Here is a 14,301-nt window from a genome sequence, read left to right as displayed (position 1 = left end):
AATTGCATTTGTCGAATAACGTTTTCGGTAAAAAAAATGGACAAAAATTGCCGATTTTTCATGGGTTTACCTTTAATCGCACTGACGAAACTACTCATGCATCATCAATCATAGTAACCCATGAGTTAGCAAAACAAATTTGATAGCTCTATCAGTCAAACTCTAACTGTGATGGCGAAAAAAGTGAAGCTACTCCGTTCAGAAGTGTGCGCGTTCAAAGAACGGTACCCCGCCGCGTCAAAAACGGACATCGTGCGGCACTTTGTGGACGCCGGGTATGCCGGTTCTGGCATCTACAACATCTTGACATTATTGGACAACGATCAGAGCATCGAAAGAAAGCCCGGTTCCGGGCGGCAAACGACCCTGAGCGACAAGAAGCTTCAAAGGATGCTGAAGAGGAAGACCGAAAAAAAAGCGGCTAAATCGCTGCGTACACTTGGCCGAGAGGTTGGTGCATGCTCTAAAACAGTAAAAAAGTATCTGGAGAACATGGACATACATGCAGGAAGCGGCATTCCCGTCCACTGGTCTCGGAGCTGCAGGCAATGACGCAGCGACAGCGGTTGAATAAGATGGTTTAGTCGATTTTCCTGGCGAATCGCGACGTGACAGTGGTGATGGACGACTAGACCTATCTCACCATGGATGGCAACGACTAGCAGGGCTCTTCGTATTTTACCTCCCCCACGAAATAAGTGAGCACCGAGGTAAAGTTTATTCCACAGACCAAGTTCCCCAAGAAGGTGCGGCTGTGGCTGACAATCAGCGAGAAAGGGATGTCAAAGTTGCTCTTCTTTCGCTCCGGGCTGGCCGTGAACGGGGAAATTTATAGTACGAAGTGCCTGACAGAAGTTGCGTAGTTCATCAAGAACTACCATAAGCGCGAAAACACGGTGATCTGGCCAGATTTGACGTCGGCCAACTACTCGAAGCGATCGTTGGAGGAGATGGAGCGGCTGAATATCGATGTGGTACTGAAGTCGGCGGATCCGCCCAATGTCCCCCACCTGCTTCCCATCGAGAATTTCTGGGCAAATTTGAAGCGCAAGATCTGTTCCAACAATTTTGTCGCGAAAACGGAGGAAGAATAATAAAAAATAACGAAGAAAGAGTTTAAAAACATGCCTACACGCATATTTTCGTCCGCCATGGCGAATGTTGCGGTTAACTGCCGGAAGGCCGGACGCAAGGACGTAATATTTTTTTGCGAGGAAGCTAACATGATAAACTTCCATGGGAAATTTATCCAACTCAATTATCTGTCATAGTTTTTTTTCATCACCATCTGCAATAGTTTATTTTTTTCACCACCATCTGAAAATATTTTTTTTACCGCAAACGTTAGCTGTCAAATTATCGATACTTATCGATAATATCGATTAAAGCCCCGGAATTATCGATTGTTATCGATGTCCGTTTTGGGCGATATTTCCCATCACTAGAGTGGTTATAGTTAATATTTATTGAGAATAGTTCTCGACTACTTTGTGATAATGTCTAAACGTAAACAAAACGAGTGAGAGTTATATTCCTTGTACTTCACAAGCACAAATCATCTCTCACTAGTTTTGTTTACGTTTAGACATACGACCTTACTGCCGGTACCCGGATAACTGTCCCATAATGAAAAACAACATGTTGAGCAAACGGCGATTCAATATTATCCGTGAATTTTCGGATTTCCAGCGATTACATCCAGAACCAATGACCATAACAGTTTCATGGCACCACAAGTTTATCGTTGAAAACAAAAAAAACATGGATGGAATTGGTTTTACGTTATATAACTTGAAAAAAAAGACAAAATAGGACAGACTATGCGGGTACATTTCAAAAGTACTCGCATATTTTGTCCCATCACATATAAATTCAACCAGCAACCGGCAGTATCATTGGCAACGTAGATTGTACTACAGAAAAACAACATTAGTCTAGGTAATTAAATGACATACTTCTATATGCCTTAAATAATCCGATATACACTAATCTGGAGCAAAATTATATGTTTGTAGTTTGTACCACTATGCAGTGGGACTGTAATGCGGGTACTTTCAATATGGGACAAAAACAACTTGGTATTTTTTCCATGTTTTTTCATACAAAAGTATCAATTTTAATTTTTTTCCAGAAAATATGATAACAATTAAGTCGATTCCCGATGATAACTCAAAAGTGTCCAGAATCAGTATGGGACAGTTATGCGGGTACCGGCAGCTTATCACAAAGTAGTCGAGAGTTCAGCTATTTAAATAGTTGAGTGATGAACGAAGAATTACTCACTATTGTTCGGCAAAAGCAACAATTACATTGACCCTGTTTTAAGCATATTTGATTTAAGCACAGATAACAGACATCCAAGCTAGAACAAAAAACTCCAGAAATCGTATGTAAGATTTCAAATTCTTACTCGTTTGGAATGCTAACGACATCTTCCTGCAACTTGCGACTTTAACCACTTTAGTGATGGCAGCGCTGGCTTACGGTCAAAGCTGCCAGACGCATGAAAATTCTTACAGATTATACAGTCGCTGTTTATGCAACGATATAACATAGATTTTGTGAGGTTTATGTATTTATTTTTTCAAACCAACACTAAAACAAACAAATTTATCGCAAATATACAGAGGGATTGAATAAAGAAGTCGATAATGCACACATTACGACTGCTCAAAATTTCTACATTTAAAAACGGCAACCATTCTCATTGCGATAATATCGATAAAAGCTGGAAAACTATCGATTTTATCGAATCATTGACCACTAAGTGTTCTTAGCGCCACCATACTGCGTATTGCGACATACTAAAAAACCGTTGCGTCTTTTTACACATGAAGCAAAGTTAGCTTGGATATCTGTTATCTGTGATTTAAGTTACTTTTGTAACTAAACCAACTAAACACTTCGCAACCAACGCACCTTTTGTATATGCCACTCTCGCAGTTTGACATCTGGCTGGCAGCCGTCACACTTGGATGTGTATTTGTAAAAGGAGTGATGTGGCTTAACGAACTGCGAGAAAAATCATGAAAAAGTTAAGTTTTGCTAGTTTTGTACATAGTTTCTGTTTAATTTTAGTGTTAATAGTTGCCGAAAGCCGTGCAAAAGTATGCGGTGATCCGGAATGTAAAAGTAAGTGCTCGCTGCTAGTGTTACGAAGGGTTGAAATTTTCGATGCAAATTCACTACTTCTAACTCAACAGTACGGTCCGAAGAAAGCGAACAGATACGCACTGATTCGGTTTGGCCAGTTTGGTTGAATTAGTAGAAAGTCGAAAACATGTACTAACGTTTTTTTGTTAATAAACTTTACTTCCAGCTCCAATTGCCAAGGCATATGCTACGATGAATTACTTCGGTGGCGGCGCTCATAAAGTTGGCCTCAGTAAAAACGATAAGGTGGAAATTTTAGGACGAGATATCGGCAAGGACAAGGAGCTACTAGTCCGGAAGGCAGATGGCAAACAAGGCCTAGTTAGTCGCACTTTTGTGCAAGAAATAAAAATTCTTGTGAAGAAGGATGATTTAATAACAATTCCCGAAGAAGTTCCGTCATCAATCAATCCTTCGAAAACTGCCGACTCAAATGTAGTAGAAGGAACTACTCTCACTGGAGCGGATATTTTGGAACATTCAAAAGTTGAAGAACCATTATTACCCGCGAAGGAGACGACTCCTGTTCTAGAGACTGTTCCTTCAGGGCATGCTACCTCACAGCCGTCGAACAGTCTTCCAACAAATGCAAATAATGCGAATAGCATTGACCCAATAGAAGTAAAATCAAATGAGACGGATGTTGAAGATAACGTGGAAGACTCTCAGTTAGAAGATGAAGAAACGGAGGACGAAGATGAAGACGATGACGATGAAGATGAGGAATCGGACACTGTTGAGCAGGAAGAGGACACAATAGTTGAAAATAAGGGTAATTTAGAAATTTTGAATAAGACAGAAGAAGCGTTTGTTAAAGTAGAAGAGAACATAGTTGTTTCTACAGAGCAACCTACTGCAAGTGAAAACTCCATTGTCAATGAAGATGAACCAGCGGTTTTGAAACCGTCGGATACGACTACACCAATGGCTGCAGTGGAAGCAACTACTCCGATGCCTGCGGCTGAAGTAACTACTTCTGCCCCTGTAGTTGAAATAACTACTCTTACGCCTGCAGTTGATGCATATCAAAAAAACAGTGCCGTATCTGTTGAAGAGGTAATAGCAACAACAGAAGCGACAGTGACAGATGCAGATGTCGTTTCTAATGATACCGAAAATGAAGCTTCCGATAAGAGCGACTCATTGTCTGAGACATCGAATCAAACAGTAGTTGAACAACCCCAGGCTGAAATCCAATCTGATCGAGCGGAAAACGAAGATACAGTGATCAATTCGACGACGGATCCTCGATTGGAAATTCCTGTAACAGAAGAAACGGAAATAGTCACGGAAATGCCGATTCTTGTCAATACAGATCAAAACATAGAACAACCTCCACCGCAGGTAGCAGACTTACCGAAACAACCTCACCAACTTCTGCGTGGAGGTCTTGGTAATCTGCTTGCTCATTCGCATCATCATCATCACCACCACCATCATGGTCATGGTCATGACCACGATCATCACCACCATGAGCACCACGGCGTTGATAATGGTAACCAGGAACAAGTGGAAATATCCGAAAAGCCATTTATTGGGGGCTTTGGTGATAAGCCGCTAGATCGCGAAACCGGGATTCTTGGAGAGAATCTAGAAGAAACTTCAGATTCGCTGCAGAATAAAGATGGTAAGATTGAACACTTGCATGCACAGGAAATTATCAAACCATCATTGATTTATATATATTTTTTTTACTAGGCGAAAACGGGTATTGTGATCAGCTGTCTTGCCCTCAGCCAGCGGAACCGGTGTCCCATCAGCAACATGCTAATGGATTCTATCACCCTACTGTAAGCATTCCTTCGACCAGAACTCAAGAGGAACGACCGCCCACGGAAGAAGAGGCATCGATTTCTGCAGCGCCTAAGAATGACTCAGTTGAAAAAGAGGAAGATTTGGAATTCACGAAAATGCTCATCATCGAACTGTTCAAAATGAGTGATTTGATTTTGCTGTTGGGAATTACATCCTTCACCCTGATAGTGTTTTCCCTAGGACACTTTTTGATTAATAAAAATCGGAAGGAGAAACCGCTTATATATAAGGTAATTTGCTGCCTATTAAAAAAGTATTAAATTTAATAATTCTTTTTTGTAGCTTAATATGATTGAGCGCGATCTGATGGCCTCCCATAAGGAAAATGCAATGCTGAAAAGTGACCTGTCGGAAACCAGACATAAACTAACCAGTATCGAAAATAGCTCATTCGGTTCAAATGATATGGTGATTGCACTTCGACAAGAACTAAAAGATGCTGAAGACACAAAGCTCGAGTTGCAGGAACAGATAGCGTCGTTGGAGAAGGAATTGGAAAATGCTGCTGAAGCCGGACTGGAGCTCAATAAGATGGTCGCCGAGTTGTTGAATCAGAGTGGGAGCGATTCGATTGCACTGACAGTCGATGAACTACAGCGTCAGTTGAACGAGCAACAGCAGACGATTCTTTCGATGAACACTTCCCTCGCTGATAAAAGTCGGGAAAACAGCGAACTTCAGGTCACTTTGGCCGGTCAATCGGCGAAATTTACTCAAGAATTAGAAGAGCTGCAGCAGTCGTTTAACGATTTAAAACTGGAGAAAAGCAATTTAGAAATAGGATTGAATAATTTGAAAAGCGGTCAAAACTCTGAGTTGGATGCTCTTAGGCGGGAAACGAATGCCGAGATTGCTAAGCTGAATAAGGAGGTGAAGGTGTTTCAATCTAAATGGGAGGAGAGTAAAAAATCACTGGGGTCAGCAGAGGCAAAGGTAGATGCCTTAGAGGAATGTTTAAAGGATATCAAGCGGGGAAGCACCAATGGAACTGTTGATGGATTGTTTGATTCAGTGGAACTAAAAGCACAGGTTGCCGTCTTGAGGAAGGAAAGGGCGGATCTACAAGAACGACTCCAGGGCGAAACGGTAACATGCCGATAAGAGGGGACTGTATGCTAACATAACTTAAATTGTTTGATGTGATTTTAGGTGGCGCGTCAATTGTTAGATGACCATGTCAAAATTATCAATGAGGAAATTTCAACACTAAAGAAAGATTTCGGCCAAGCCGAAAAAGATAAATTGGAAGCAGAGACACGACTGGAAGTGCTCTCGTCTTATTTCAAGGATAAGGAGACTCAACTGCAGAAGTGAGTTATTTTCGAAACTGCCAAAAAAATTAATTGAAATTAATACTGATATTCCTCTTCCAGGGAGCTGAGCATTAAAGAAGCTATGTGGATGCAGCAACAGGGCGAAACTACCAGTACTGTTGAGAGAATTAGGCTAATGCAGGATGAAATTCAACAGTTGAAGTAAGTTATTGTTTGCTATTATTTTGTAAGCCTTTGTGATACTTGTATTTGGTTCCTTACTTGTACATATATGTTCACAATATTTCCATGCAGCACAGTTCATTCGCTCGTTGAGCAGTACGAAGCACGGTACTTTGTTTCTCATATTATTTAATCTTGATTGTAGAGCTCTAGCAGCTGTGCTTCTACCCTATTAATGCTGTGCTTGCTTAATGCTTAACTTGGCTGCAGCAGTTCTCACGTTATACTAATGGTTTTTGTTTAAGGTCACAAAACGATAAACTTCGCGCTGAAATTGAGGCTCAAGCCACAGCCCACAAAGCACAGTATACAGCGTTAGAAACAAGATCTCATGATGCATGGCTTGCCGCGCGACAGGCGGAACGACGTCTCGAGGAAGCTCGTAATGAATCTAGTGCATTACGAAGAAAGCTAACCGCCCTCGGTGACGCATCCGTAATCAACACGACGACTGGTACTTAACAACACCCTTATTTAACTCACCAAACTGAATATTTCCTGTGTTTTAGATGGTCTAATACCAAATCCAGTCCCTCCGGCAGAACTAAATCTTACAGCTGCTTCGCCGATCCGAGTGGAATCCCCAAATGCACCCATGATGGGTCTTCCACCTCCACCATTTATGCCGCCTTTTGGACCCCCTTTCATGCCACCCTTTATGCCACCACCTGGCCCGGGAGAGCTTCGCCCCGCTCCTTTGGGACGGCTCACATCCCCACCGCCGAATCGGTACAGCCCAAATGTAATCGACAGCCGCGACCGGTATAGCCCAGATCGTGGCCGATATTCACCGGACAGTCGGTACGACTACTCTGTGATGTCCAATTACGAAACGGAAACCGATTTCAGTCCACCTCCTTCACCACCAACGTACATGCGACGCTCGAGTTATGAGCGTGATCGAGATGCTTGGTCAAATCGCGAACGGGAACGGGATCGAGAGCGAGAAAGAGGGCGAGACCGGGATCGGGACCACGACCTACCCGATCGTGAGCGAGACCTCAGAGAACGCGATGGTCGCACCAGTGGCAGCGGAGGAGCTGGCGGAAAGTACCAGAAAGCATTCTCACCGCCTGGGATGAGGACAACCTCCCCGCCAATTCAGGACCCTAGGAACAAAAAATACCAAGGTAGTAGCAATCATTACTCTGATGACGAGTTTGAAGAGTGGTAGAATATGCATAATAACACGCACAGCGTTAATTGGAATTGCTTTCAACCTTCTGCGGGCATCGAAACCTATCCATTCGCTGTACTTATTTTTTTTTTTTTGTTTTTGAAATTCCTATTATACGCTTAGTTAGAATTGTTTATTTAAAAATGCAAGCGGGATCATGCGCATGTAATTGCCCAAAAGAAAAGTAAGGGGCTAGATTAACTCTTCATTTTGTTGCAGTACATTGCTATCACTGTCCAGTATCCTTCATGTGCATTTCACAAGTGCGTGTGTGCGTGAGGTTGCTTCCGTCACTTGCGGAAATTACCGTTAGTTAATTGTCGACAACAGCTTTGAATTATGTTCCGATAGCACTGATTGGTCACAAGAAAAACTATGCAGATAGTCTCAAAGAAAACATAAATAAAAGAATACATTCAACGGAACTCATTCACTATGCTAAGTTATTCCGTGTTCACATGAGAAAAAAGAAAGTTCAAAACGTTGGTTTTATCTCACCTTTTGGGCCTTATAAGAAATTGGTTAATACAGCTTCTTGTGTTTACATTGCTTTTGCTTAGTGTTTGTTTCACCGCACATTGTCCCATTTTAGTATTGAAAGAATAAAAACATCTGCTTGTATCATTTCTGTTGTAGAAATTTTGAGGATATGAAATTTAATGATTTTAAATGCTTTTAAAATGTACTTTTTGTGTATTTAATACAAAGTGGATACATTTTTAGGGCTTTACTCATGCAAACACTCACGTCCACAGCACTTTTCAGCTGTAATATGTGAAATTTTGTTTTTGAATCCTACAAAAAATTGAATTCAAAAATAATTTGCCAGTCTAAAATAGACCAAAGACTGACTTTCTTGAAGCCTTGTTTTTATGTATTTAAAATTCGTTTTGCATATGAATAAAAATGCTTCACGTGAACCCATCTCACATTTCAAAATTTTCCTGTATATTCGAATATTAACTACATGAATCATTTTACTAACATCGGATTAAATCTGCGTTTATGTTCGTATGTGTTCAATCCTACAAATCACCCTCACATGATCAACCGCAAAACGCAAGATGTGAAAAACTTCTGGCTGTCAAAGGAGGGGTAAACCGCGAATTCAAAAGCGGGTACGCGTAACGCGTAGCCAGTGCCTATTGTATGTACATATGATTTAAAAATTCTATTCATCTGTTTTTGTTTTGTGTAACCATTACTTCACATGAGAATAGTATTAATGTAGCATTGGTATTAAATGTGATCATTTCCTATGTATTTCTGCGGTTCTTTTTCCGATCTGCGGTTACTCCCAACTTGGTTACCGGTTTCGGTGTTTTCTTGTGCCAATCCTCCTAGGCGGTTTCAGTTCCGGCTCACAGGACTCGGTAGCAACGCGGAAGGGCGGCAAACAGTTTAAAAACCCAAACAGTAAACCTTCATCGTAAATGTTATACTAATTGTAGCTTTAGTATTTTATCGTTCGATTGTGAAAGGCCACCGTTTTTTTGTCAAATACAATATTAGTGCAATTTAATCGAATAAAAGAAATAATTTTTGAACTCAGTTAATTGCAAAGTAGCATTTCTGAAACCTCTGCAATTAGTTTACTAGTGAACAGGTGGTTGTTCTGAGTCGACATGAATTTATTTACATGGGAAGTCTGTACAAAAGTAGAACATTGCTTCTGGTGTTTATTGGCATACCGTATATAATTGGTAACGCTACATATTATGTGACAAATTCTGTTTTCAAATATAAACGAACTATTTAAACCGCTTATCGTTATATAAGATGACATCCCGGCGACTGGTTGCTTCAACTGTCGTCAACGTAGTTAAACAAGTGTGCTTCGTTTTACTTTTTATTGCATATTCATGAAACGAACGGCTTCATACATTGTGTTATAAAACTAAAACATCCACATGGAAAGTTCTACAATACATTTTTCAATTAAAACCGTGCTTTCAGGTTTCTTCGTAAGCATTAACAATCTACCAGTTTGTAAGATATGATCTAAGAAGCTTCTGATTGAGATTTGAACGATCGCACTAATTGTAGCTTTTTTTTTACAGAGAACACCAAACTCTTGCTCTAGCAGAGTTTGAAAAATACAGCAGTTCAAAACGCTAAGATAAAAAAGTTTAAAGCGAAGTTGTATTCCATTCCAACAACTAAATATGGAGAGCATGTTTTAGGACCTTGTTACAGTTGTGTGAATTGACTAAACAATTTGATACAATTTCAGAAAAAAGTAACCTGATTTTTTTAAGACATTCACAAAAGCATGCTATTATCTGAGTGGAATGCACTACAGTTATTATTTTAATGTAATTGGCTTTTGTTAATTGCGAATCCTTCTGTCAAACACTAGCAAGTAAAGGTAGCACCGCCATCACGGTCATTTTTTTGTGCAGAACTGTTTAACGTTTGATTACCGCTATCACTCACCTCCAGATCGCTGATGTCTTTCTGAAAAAGGAAATACCCGAAAAGTTAGTATTCCTTCCGTAACATAAACGTTTGCGAATGCAAAACTCAACCAACCTCTGATATTGCTTGATAAAAAGCATCATCCAGGGTCATTGTACTTTCCTCAATTTTTGGCGAATCGATATTAATCTTCGGCTCGACAGAAGCAAAGTCCATAAAATTCTCGTGCTCAGATTTGTGCACCTCTAGCGAAGTCACATTGTAGAATAACTTTTCGCACCTTTCACACTTTCCCACAGGTTCCTTCTTAACCTTGTACTTGACCGTGTAGGTCTTCTCGCATTTGTTCCTATCGAAGGTAATATCGAAATTGTCCTCTCGTTCCTCAACCGTACAATCCAACTGAATCATTCCATACTCATCGTCTTGGTCGACGTCGTCAAATTCCTCCGGGAACCAAACATTCTGCTTGAGATTCATCTCCGACTCGTCAATCGACTGCTCCTGGTTGAGATCGATGTCCTGGCGCGGACCAGATAAATCAGCTTCCAGCACCGCGTGCGATTTTTCGTGTAGCTCAAGGAAGTCTGCATTAGTAAAACAGCTGTCACAGTCGAAGCATTTATATAGAGATGTTTTCTTGAGGCGCAGCTTGACGTTATACGTCCGCACCATCTTTGTGCGGTCAATACAGCTATCGGCGTTACGCTGCAAGCTGGCTATTTTTGCGAGGACCTCCGCCAGTTTTTTCTCACCACCACTTCGGCATTCGTTGCCACCGCTAGCGAGAGCATTTTCGTCGTTCTGACTGTGATCCGTTCGTTTCTTCGAACGATTTTGATACTGACGGACAGGATTTACCAGCGGTTCCAAGTTTTTCAACGCACTTAATGCAAAATCGCTTCCGTGCTCCATTTTTATGCGCACTTGCCGCTAACTCACCTATTGAGTTTTGCGGACTAGTTATATGTTGTACAACATGTAGAATTCGTTTGAAAGCACCGAAATATTACTTTAAAGCGTTTTTTGCTCCTGAAAATTCGAAACCTATTTACTTTTTGATGTTTGCTACACCAGCAACAACAGAACGAACTGTCAGAATACCAAACGTCGATAGTTTAGTAGGGTGACCAGCGCATTTCATTTTCGAGAGATAGTCGACATAGTCGACATGCATCTAATAGCGAATTTCTTTTTTCTCAATCTCACACAAAAAAATATTATTAACCAACGTAAATTTACGCAAACCTGATTGTTTTCATTGATTCAGGTAAATAATACGCATAAAAATTGTCGAAAACAACGCAACAGCTAATGAACTGCAACTACCTAAATTTGGGTAAAAATTTGTATGGAGTTTTTGATATTGATGATTCAAGGTATTCAATTTTACCTAAATGATGACTTCCGTGCAGGTACTCAAAAGTAGGTAAACCACTTCTACCTAAAGATATCTTCCCGCACTGAAGGGCTCATTAGCGTAAAAATACGCGTAATTGGGTATTTATATTTTTCTGTCTAGTTTTGACCTGGGAGCAGCGATGCCAGATTGGAAGACATGTCTTCAAATCGAAGACATTTACAGTGCGGTGAATACATCCTTGTTTGTGAAGACAAGAAAATAGGTGATTACGACCCGCATTTTGCATAGGTTTCGACCTTTTTTTACTCGACAGCGGTTTTGACTAACCATCTCGGGGTTGGAAGACATGTGAAGACATTTTTTCTCAGAACGTTAAAACATTTGAATGAAATGATTTGACATCCCTGCTTGGGAGGGATACTACACTCAAAATAAATAATATGCACATGCGTTGTTTTTTGATAGCATGTAACTATCTTCTTGCTGTAACGCTTGCATGACTTAAACGAAGTTTTTAGTAATATCAGGAATACTGAAAGTGCAAATTAGTCTATAAAACACAAATCTTTCGAGTCTGTGTTTTTTAAATTTGCCGTTGTATTAAAGTTTATATATATTTGCGCAGACTTTCTAAAAATTTAAACTGGAGCGAAACCTGTAAGGCAGATTTTTCGAGGTTTCATGCAGTTGCAAAAATTTCACAATCCTACACTAGGGGTCAGACACTATTGATATATTGCGAAATATTTCCAATATACAATATTAAAAAGTATTCACCGTTCCATTTTCAGGCACCCCCCTATCTATATCATAGCTCATTGCCTTACATCAAGCGTTACATTATCGTTGGAGGATGTCAATTGACAGATAAACGATAAATATCAAAATATATCAACCAATATCGTGTGATATTATCGAAGTATTTGTCATGAAAATAAAGGTGTCTAGCCCCTAGATCCTACATCTATTCACTATTTTGTAAAACACTATTCTTTTTTGTCTATCACTATTTTGTAAAACGAGAATCAACATTTGACCGTGATTAAGTGTGTTCGAAATTGTAACCAAAGCCTTAAATCTTGAAAAGCACAATTTTAATAATCGAAGTACGCTAACATGATTATTTTACTTGAAAATACACCAAAATATTTTGTAACACGACAATAAATACAAAAACTGTTTGCGAAGAATAATTTTCCAAGCAACACGATACCTTTCAGTTATAACAATACTCATTACAATAAAAATGCTTTTTTTTCTCTTGGTTCAAATTGACAGTCAATGTCAGCTCATTCTGGTTCATTTTGATACTCCTACAGCTTCGTATCCGTTTCTCCCTCCTAGGTTTTGACTAGAGATACTCAGAGAGTAGACTGTAATCTTTTAGTTTATTCTTGGAAACACAATTTATAACAACACACTTTTCATTCGAGCCGAAAATGTTACATAATCAAGTTACACTATAGAGCGGGGGCCTAGTGTGGTTGGTAACGTCTCCGCCAACCACGCTCGACGCCTGGGTTCGAATCCCACCGCCGACATAGGTGTCGATGGTTGTGAGGTGGCGTGATCCACTCACAACCAACCCAACTGGTCTAGATTCAATCCTAGCCGACACCGGGAGATTTTCTGAGGCGAAAAATCTCTGGGATCACGCCTTCCATCGCATGAGGAAGTAAAGGCGTTGGCGCCGATGAACGGGTCGTGAGTTAGGGTCCTGGGTGTGGAGTCGCCTCCCTGAGCGTCGGTTATTGGCCACAACAGTGGCGGAACTAGACCGACGGAAAACAAGCGAGAAAAAAAAAGTTACACTATCAAGTCCATGTATTCACTAATGTGTGCATTCTTGAAAAAAGTGAGCCCAAATGAATAAGATGCTATCTACAATTTACGATTCCGCTGGATCGAATCTGTTCACAGTTCCAAGCGAAGTAAATTGGGTTGTTTAGCTATATCAGTTTTTATATCATCTGAAAGATCTGCATTTTCTGAGTAAAACGTGATTTAAAAAATTTCTATCGTTGTCCTTCGCTTTTTAAATCAAGATCTAAAACTGCTCGAAATCGCTACAATGACAATTCATCCATATACAGTTGTCATTGTAGCGATTTGGATCGAATTTTAATTCTCTATTCAAAAATCGAAGGATAATGATATAAAGTTTTAAAAAATCACGTTTTGCTTAGAAAATTACACTCTTTCAGATGATATATAAAAATCGAAAATCCGTGAACCATTTTACGAACTGACAGGTGTCACGGATCCTGCTGATATTGATGCTGCTTTTACGTGTGTTATGTCAGCGGTTCCGAGCTTTCTGTCAAAATTTCATTCATGAATTGGACTGTTTAGCTACTCACGGATTTCCGATTTTTATATATCATCTGAAAGAGTGTAATTTTCTGAACAAAACGTGATTTTTTAATACTTTATATCATTATTCTTCGATTTTTAAATAAAAAATAAAAATTCACTCTAAATCGCTACAATGACAGTTGGTATATGGGCGAACTGTCATTGTAGCGATTTCGAGCAGTTTCAAATCGTGATTTAACAAAGCGAAGGACATATAGAATTTTTTTTAATCACGTTTTACTTAGAAAATGCAGATCTTTTAGATGACATAAAAAACTGATGTAGCTAAACAACCCAATTAAGTTCAGAAACGTCTCGTAAAATGGTATATTTCGCTTATAGCAAATTGGGTTATTTAGCTATTCACGGATTTCAGATTTTTATATATCAGTTAAAAGAATGTAAATTTTTGAGCAAAACGTGATTTTTAAAAATTCTAGTTGTACTTAACTAGTTGTCCTTCGATTTTTAAATGAAGAATAAAAATCGCTCTAAATCGTTACAATAACAGTTAGTATATGGGC

General features: G+C 39.7%; 2 protein-coding genes across 4 annotated transcripts; one reads left to right on the top strand and one right to left on the bottom strand.

Annotated features, from left to right (window-relative positions):
- The first annotated feature begins 2,957 nt into the window (after positions 1–2,957).
- On the top strand, positions 2,958–9,401 carry LOC129733343 (transport and Golgi organization protein 1). 3 transcript variants are annotated; one of them, XM_055695154.1, is made up of 10 exons: positions 2,958–3,132; positions 3,320–4,780; positions 4,852–5,198; positions 5,251–6,054; positions 6,118–6,278; positions 6,342–6,443; positions 6,537–6,572; positions 6,710–6,918; positions 6,974–7,594; positions 8,986–9,401. In XM_055695154.1, the coding sequence occupies exons 1-10, from the start codon at positions 3,027–3,029 to the stop codon at positions 9,072–9,074; spliced, it is 3,936 nt and encodes a 1,311-aa protein (XP_055551129.1). In that variant the 5' UTR covers positions 2,958–3,026; the 3' UTR covers positions 9,075–9,401. The 3 variants fall into 3 exon arrangements, with proteins under 3 accessions (XP_055551129.1, XP_055551131.1, XP_055551130.1); XM_055695156.1 differs by having other exon boundaries at positions 8,706–9,401; XM_055695155.1 differs by lacking the exon at positions 6,537–6,572 and having other exon boundaries at positions 2,959–3,132.
- Positions 9,402–9,477: 76 nt separating this feature from the next.
- Positions 9,478–11,162, bottom strand: LOC129733344 (uncharacterized). The gene is made up of 2 exons (XM_055695157.1): positions 10,174–11,162; positions 9,478–10,098 (listed from the first exon to the last, which is right to left on the bottom strand). The coding sequence occupies exons 1-2, from the start codon at positions 10,972–10,974 to the stop codon at positions 9,997–9,999; spliced, it is 903 nt and encodes a 300-aa protein (XP_055551132.1). The 5' UTR covers positions 10,975–11,162; the 3' UTR covers positions 9,478–9,996.
- Positions 11,163–14,301: the final 3,139 nt, after the last annotated feature.

The sequence above is a fragment of the Wyeomyia smithii genome, chromosome 3 (genome assembly GCF_029784165.1).
Source record: "Wyeomyia smithii strain HCP4-BCI-WySm-NY-G18 chromosome 3, ASM2978416v1, whole genome shotgun sequence".
In the NCBI taxonomy this organism is placed as follows: Eukaryota; Metazoa; Arthropoda; class Insecta; order Diptera; family Culicidae; genus Wyeomyia; species Wyeomyia smithii.
The sequence above is the reverse complement of the archived record's forward strand: the minus strand, read 5'-3'. Positions and strand labels throughout refer to the sequence as shown.